At 39.1% G+C, this 7,509-nt stretch overlaps 1 protein-coding gene across 2 annotated transcripts; it reads right to left on the bottom strand.

Moving 5' to 3' along the window:
- Positions 1-965: 965 nt before the first annotated feature.
- Positions 966-5,977, bottom strand: PAGE4 (PAGE family member 4). Of its 2 annotated transcripts, none has more exons than XM_057301099.1 (5): positions 5,941-5,977; positions 4,726-4,836; positions 4,148-4,235; positions 2,579-2,704; positions 966-1,384 (listed from the first exon to the last, which is right to left on the bottom strand). In XM_057301099.1, exons 2-5 carry the CDS (start codon positions 4,801-4,803, stop codon positions 1,368-1,370), a joined length of 309 nt encoding a protein of 102 aa, XP_057157082.1. In that variant the 5' UTR covers positions 4,804-4,836; positions 5,941-5,977; the 3' UTR covers positions 966-1,367. The 2 variants fall into 2 exon arrangements, with proteins under 2 accessions (XP_057157082.1, XP_003806008.1); XM_003805960.6 differs by lacking the exon at positions 5,941-5,977 and adding an exon at positions 5,883-5,934.
- Between the last annotated feature and the right edge of the window lie 1,532 nt (positions 5,978-7,509).

Below are 7,509 nucleotides of genomic sequence, written 5' to 3'. Positions count from 1 at the left end.
AAAAGACCCTGACATTGATCAAGAATACAAGAGAGAAGACACAAATGATCAGTTCTATGAATGAAAACAGGCATTAAGAAGATAAGGAGAGGATATTATGGACTATTTTGTATAACAAAAATTTAGATAATATGGACAAAATCCTAGAAAAATAAAACCCAAAGTGAAGAAATAGAAAACTGAAATAGTCGTAATGTGACTAAAGATATTGATTCAATTTTAAACTTCCCTACAGAGAGAACTCCAGGTCCAGATATCCTCACTGGCAAATTCTATCAAACATTTAAGAAAGAATTCCAATGTTAGCTGAACTATATGGAAAAATAAAAGAAGAATATACATTCTAACTCATATTATGAAGCCAGAATACCCTTGATACCAAGGCCTGAATGGAGTGAGTATTAAAAATTTATAGGTCAAGCTCGTGAACAAAAGTGCAAAAATCCTAAACAAAACATTAGGAAAAGGAACCAGTAATACATAAAAGGACAATATATCACAAATTAAATTGGGCTTATTCTAGGAATGCTATATTAACTGCTTAATGGAGAAATATCATACACCTCAATAGATGCAGACCAAGTGTTTGATAAAATTCCACATATATTCATGGTGAGCATGGTAAGTACTCTTAGAAAACTAAGAATTTTTTGAAAAGTCCTTAATCTAATACAGGTTGAGTATACCATCCCTGAAATGCTGTTTCAGATTTTGGAATACTTGCATCATATTTACTGGTTAAACATCCATAATCTGAAAATCTGAAATCTGAAATGAGCACTTCCTTTGAGCATCACGGAGGCACTCAAACAGTTTCAGATTTTGGAGGACTTCATATTAGGTATACTCAACCTATAGAAGGAATCTACATATATTTTTAAAACCTATCATAGTGAAATGTTGAAAGTTTCCCTCTTGACATCAGGAATATGACAAGAATTCACATCATCATCACTTCTAATCAACATTGTACTGGAGGGGTCTGGCCAGTGTCATAAGGACCAGAAATGAAAGTACAAAGCCTCAAAAGGAAAAAACAGAATTATCATTATTTACATGTGGTATGATTGTGTATGGAGAAAATCCAAAAGGACGTAGGGATAAACCAACAAAATAGGCAAGTTTAGCAATGTTGCCCAACACAAAATCAGTATACAAAAATATATACCAGCTCTAAACAGAACACAAGGATTTTTTAAAGATACCATTTACAATAGTGTCAATTTCCTAGGAATAAATTTTACAAAAGACACGCATGACTTCTTCAGAGAAAACTCAAACTTTATTGAGAGAATTTTCAAATTTTCAGTCACATTTTCAATGTGACATCAGCCATGTGTGTAGCTTCAGCTTGTCTTCTTTTTAACTTATGGCTGCCCATCTCCTAAAATATAAACATAACAGTTGAGTTCATTACTTAGCAGAACTTTACTGAGATGACACTAAAAGCACACAAAGAACACTAGTTTTGGTTTCTTAAGATGAAATTAAAACCAGAACGCTAACCACTGCATAGACTTCTATGCTAATGTACATTTTCAGGCATATGTGTACTAATTTTTAAAATGCCTCACTCTAGTGGTACGAGGAAACAAAGACTTCTCAAGCCAGAACAGATTAAATGCTATGAGCCCATTTAAAGATCATTTAAGTAGAGGGCAAAAACAGCCACTGATTTCAGTTTTGTTTTGTTTTGATTTTTTAATCAAACAAAAAGTCCAAGAAGCAAAAAACAAGCAAGCAAACACAGTGTCACTCAAATGTATTGACTAAAAACTTTCTGCTAATTATATATTAGCTAAGGAATTGTTTAGCTGACTAAAGAGAGGTCAAAGAATGCCATTCCATTTGGTTTGTCTCTTTGAGCAAAAGTGCAAAAATAATTCATTGATCTAGTTAAATCTTTATGTGGATTCTTTATACCAGGGTGGCCATTTGTCTCATTGGCGCCTGTTAACCTGATGTTGTATTCATAGCATTCCCTTTCCCTCTCAAAAGTGTCCTGATTTAGATGATAAAAATTACATGGTTGGAGGCCAGATATGCATGTTAAAAAATATATACATGGTCTTATTGGTTTATTTAAGCCACTACCATATAGATGACATTAAAATGTGAGGGAAACTGCTACTGTTTCTCAGTCTAGCTCACAATTTTTTAAAAAATCAACAAACCAACTTGGAAAATTCAAAACATACAGATCTATCTTACTTGTTAGTGCCTAAAAGCGATTTGTGATAAACAATTCTAGCAAATTTTTTTCTTAAAGCAACACTATGTGTCATTTAGATACCCAATTGCCCCTGGGGTATGTTAAGTAATGTATATACTTTTAAAAGTATTTGATCACTTGCCTTGAGTTTTGGAAGATTTCTACTCCAAAGTAATAATACTTTCATATTTTATAATTCAACAACATGGCTTTGACCTAATTCATTTTTCCCCTGACACTGTCTTTGAATCAAGTATTTGGTGTCTGAACTACCTTTCAAATAATATTTGTATGCGAGACTTGTTATTAAAGTATATTATAGAAAAAGAGTAACCCCATGACTTCCATTCCGAATGAATAACGTACCTGCTTCTTTAGTCTTAGCATGCTTAGGATTAGGTGGAGTCTTCTCTTTTACATCAGAGCCATCTCCACGCTCACTCCGAGTCTTTTCCAGATCCATTTCCTGGCAATCACCTTCTACTTTACGTTCTTATATAAATAAAAAAGTTATTGATATAAGTAAGCAGTAAATTATAAATTAGTGTTATTAAATAAAGCTCTGTAGGCTTGTATTCTAACAAATGTGATGCATGAGTGCAATGGGCATTGGAATTTTCTACTAGAAAATGGGGAAGAATATTATCTCTACTATGAAGTTTTCTTTTCCTACGACTGTTTGAGACAACTTAGTTGTCACTTTCACGATCTACATATACTTCTGTTACTGTAAATCACTCATTACAGCAGTTATTTGTTTACATGAATTTCCCTGATTAGATTGTGAGCTCAAGGCAGAAATCATTATCTCATTTATATCCTCAGCACTTAGTACATTACCCGGCACCTAGCAAGCCCCAGTAAATGAATGAAAAAAATGTCTGTAAAAATATTAACATAAGACAAACCCAAATTAAAGAACATTTTACAAAACAACTGGTTTGGATTCTAGTTGTCAATGTCATGATATGCAAAGAAAGACTGAGGAACACTTCCAGATTAAAGAAGACCAGAGAGATATGGCAACTAAATGCAATGAGTAGTCTTGGATTAGATCCTGGATCAGGAAAAAAATCCTATAAAAGACATTCCTAGGCCAATTGACAAAACTGCAATGGACTATATATTAGATGTTTTCTCAATGCTAATTTTCCTGAATTTGATAACTGTTCTGAGGTTATTTAAGAGATTATCCATATTTTTAGCAGATACATACTGAATTACTTACAGAGTAAACAGTTGTGATATTTGAAACTCTCAAGTGGTTCAGCAATAATATATTAATATGGTAAAAACAGGGAGATAAATGGCAAAATGTTATAGCAATCAGTGAATCAAGGTGAAGAATACACAGGAGTTCACTGTACTTGGATAACTTTTCTTTACATTTTAAGTCCTTTCTAAGTAAAAAGTTAAAAAATAAATATATGACAAACGGATTATGGTTCAGAAAGACAAAAGTATTGAAGACTTTTAACGGCAACTAAAAGGATTTCACATTTTTATTTCTCTGAATTATGACATTTTCTAAAAATTGCTATGTAAGATCTAACCATAATATATCTAGGTTTCCTCAAACTTTTAATGCAATGACTTATGCCCAGAAAAATAATATCCCAATAAAACCAAGTTTAACTCATGAAACAGTTTACAATTTTGTCTAAATTTAATGCAGTTTCCTTTTGTTTGCTAATATAGAGTCTTGGCAAGGATTGTATTTTCCAAGTATGCCGAAGAACTCTTAAGATATAAGATAAGTAAAATGCTGAAGAGAAAATTTATCACAAGGACTACAGCAGCTGAAAACTACACTATTCCCTTACCAAGGATTACTTTACAGGTTTCCAGCCAATTTTTAGGGGATGGTTTATTTATTCCTGTTACTAGTAAAAAATCATACATGAAACACAAAATGCTCCTCCATGCCCTTCTCACCTTCGATCGGAGGTGTTCCTTCTCTCTCTTGTCCAGGTTCAATATCCTGATTGTCAGTTGGTGGTTCCTCTTGCTGAGATTCACCGGGCTTTTGAGAGGTGGGGGAGAGTAGATGCAAATAGAATATTGTTATTAATATCATGGCAATAGAAGTCACAAATATACATACTATGTGAAGGTAGCTAGTCACAAATAAATCTGAAGAGGTTTTTCCTATCTTCTCTGTAAGTACTCTTAAGAGAAGTTATTCTTCCTATATAGAATATACTTTAAGGAGTTACCTGCAAGGACCAATAATTCTGGAACCCATTTTCATCTTCTCTGGGCTGTATTATTTATTAATAAGCATGATAGGAAAGTCATAAGACTATTTCCAGACTCTTAAAAACATACATATGCAGACAATATCAGAAAATAAGTCTCCTTGCTCAATGTCTCATTAATGTGATTTAGTTTGCAACTATTTTCAGCAGGGAAGTCCTTTATATAACAGATCTATATTGGTTAACAATGTTTTCGATTTTCTTTCAGAAAAGTACATTTCTGCCAATGGAAATAAGATACTGAAATGTACTCACAGCCACGAATGCAACCACATCGGGAGCCTCCTGACCATCTCCTCTTCCTCTGGATCTTGATCTCACTCGTGCACTCATCGCTGCTGCAACTAGAAGATCGTGAACTGAAGACTGCAAGAAAAAGGAGTAATTATACTCGACTCTTTCCATGGCCATCTGCTGATTGTAATTTTTTTTAATTTTGTGAGATTTCCATAACAGGTCCTGAGTTTATAATAACTACGCCTGGTTTCCAATCACATCAAATAAATCTATCTGCAAACTGCTTTGTTTCTTCCACAGCCAGCTCGGCAGAGAAGTGATCTTCAAGTCCTAGATCAAAACATGGGGTCTTTCCTAAAGAGACTTAATTTCATAACTAAACTCCATTATGAAGAGATTTTTTAATATACAGCCACCCCAGGTCCCCTCCTCCCCAGGTCCCCACTGGGAACTCCGAAACCTGTCCTCTTTCGGCAGTTTCAGGCGCCTCTGGGACTCAAAGATACCTCAAAAAGTACCCCCAAGTTTTGCTCCATCTGATCCCTCTCCCCTCCGTGGCCCAACTTCCTCCCTCGCCCCAGCCCTGCCACAACCACAAGGTCATGGTGGCGCCACCGCCTGTGAGGCCCTTCCTCCTCCGAGGCCACGGACTGTGCTGCCCGACCCTCCTGAAGCCCACCAGCTCCTCCTCACACTTAAACTCCCATGGAGGAACGATCGGTGGACCCACCCACTGAGTCTCAGTCTCAGGTGAAAGAGTCCCGACAATTGGAATGCAAACGGCACCCTCACAGCTCCGCGGCAGTTCACCTCGTGGGTGAAGGGGCTGGTGGGAAGACCCCCAGTGAACACGAGCACTGAGGCAGGCGCTGTCAAGCGCGGGCTGTCCCACCCTTTCCCTGGCCCCCACTGAGGACCCCAGCATCCGTCCTTTATGGGCAGTTTCACATGCCTCCAGGACTCAGATAGTGTCCCGCTCCAAAACTCACAGCATCTTGGCTGACCCTCCTCCCCTTCATGGCCCTCCTTCCTCCCCTGTCCCTGCCCCGCCGCATAGCTGCCTGCTAGGAGAAGGATGATGACCTCGAGGCCCTTCCTTCTCTGAGGCCAGGGACCACAGGGCCCGACCCACCAGAAGCCCGCCGGCCCACTCACTCACACCTGTTCTCACTTACACTTGAGTCAGCAGAGAGCCTGGCGAAGAATGAAGAAGGGAAGAGAAGTGGCACCTACCTGCTTCTGCCTCCTTGTTTAGACCTCAGCAGTGTCAACCCCACCAGCCAATCCCAAACCTCGGGGGTGTGTCACGTGGGTTGTCTTTCCAGCCCTCTCCCGCCTCCTAGAGGCTCTGTGCCACCTGGAGGAAGGGCCTGCTCGGTGCTGAGAAGGGCTTGTTTCTGGCTTCTGGCCCCTCCTGCAAAATGTTCTGTCCTTCTGGATCTAGGAATGTTCCCAGCTCTGCATTTCACCTGCAAATTTACCCTTTAATTTTTTCTCAGTGCTGCTACCTCAGTGGCCCTCAAGAGGGTATTCAGTCTTCCCAGAGATGCGTGAAAGCTTAGGTTCTCAGAGAGTGCAAAGCCATTTTAAGCATGATAGGAATCCAGAAAAAAATGTAAAGGAGAAGGATGATAAACCCACATACATAAATAAGCCTAAACATTTGCACAAAAATCCAGGCCAGGTGCGGCAGCTCATGCCTGTAATCCTAGCACTTTGGGATGCTGAGGTGGGTGGATTTCTTGAGCCCAGGAGTTCGAGACCATCCTGGGCAACATGGCAAGACCCTGTCTTTACAAAAAATACAAAAATTAGCTGGGCATGGTGGTGCACACCTGTAGTCCCAGCTACTTGAGAGGCTGAGGTGGGAGGATAGCTTGAGCCCAGGAGGTTGAGGTTGCAGTGAGCCAAGATCACACCACTGCACTCCAGCTTGGGCAACAGAGCAAGACCCTGTCTCAAAAAATAAAAAATCCTGTGACCCAGCATTTCTACTTCTAGGACTTTAATGTTAAGGAAACTGTCTTGAATGTTGACAAATATTCCTTGCTTGGCCAAACTTTTAAGTCAGGCTTCTGAAACTTCTCCTCCTAGGCCCATCTGTGCATTTCCTTGTAAAACCCAGTTTTAGCAAAGAGCCCTGCTAAGTCAATGTGGCATGAACCCTCCATCCTCAATATCTGATCATACTTGCTATCGCATGGGGTTCTTCATCTTCTACCATCCCCCAGGTGATGTCTGATTCCCCTTGGCCTGTCTTCAGCAAGAATCCTGCTAGGTGGGTTTAGCCAGAATCCCCCTTACCCCTGATGTTTCCTCTTAGTAATTTTCCACCCACGGACCGCCATACTGCTCCTTCGCTATACATTCCCACTGGCCTGCGCTGTATTCAGTATTGAGCCCAATCTCTCTCCCCCACTGCAAGATCCCATTGCAATGGTCCCTATACCCATCACCACAGTCCTAAATAAGGTTTTCCTTACTGTGCTTTAACAACTACCGCTGAATGTTTTTTTTCTTTAACCATGTGAACAAAAATTTGGATACATGGGACTTGCAAAACAGCTTAATTTATAATAGCATGGTCATGGACTTGCTATATAAGTAAATTATGGCACACTTGAAAATGAAATATGGGTGACTACCAAAACCAGTGCTGAATAATATTTCCTGTAATAGTGGTGCTGTTCATTTTAAGTTATTAACTTGAAACATCCAGTTATGTAGCACTGTGTATGTACAATACAATCTCAAAAGAAAAGAGAGGTTCAATAGTGCTACCACACCACCAGCCTTCCTCTC

Source organism: Pan paniscus, chromosome X (assembly GCF_029289425.2).
Source record: "Pan paniscus chromosome X, NHGRI_mPanPan1-v2.0_pri, whole genome shotgun sequence".
Classification (NCBI taxonomy): Eukaryota; Metazoa; Chordata; class Mammalia; order Primates; family Hominidae; genus Pan; species Pan paniscus.
This window is presented reverse-complemented; position numbering and strand designations above follow the sequence as displayed.

What these genes read in the sequence shown, in the direction of transcription:
- PAGE4 (XM_057301099.1), bottom strand. Translation starts at nt 4,803, where the DNA reads ATGAGTGCACGAGTGAGATCAAGATCCAGAGGAAGAGGAGATGGTCAG. An exon ending in ATGTGGTTGCATTCGTGGCT is followed by an intron (nt 4,236 to 4,725) that starts GTGAGTACATTT and finishes ACCTCTCAAAAG; the next exon opens with CCCGGTGAATCTCAGCAAGA. An exon ending in AGGAACACCTCCGATCGAAG is followed by an intron (nt 2,705 to 4,147) that starts GTGAGAAGGGCA and finishes TATTTATATAAG; the next exon opens with AACGTAAAGTAGAAGGTGAT.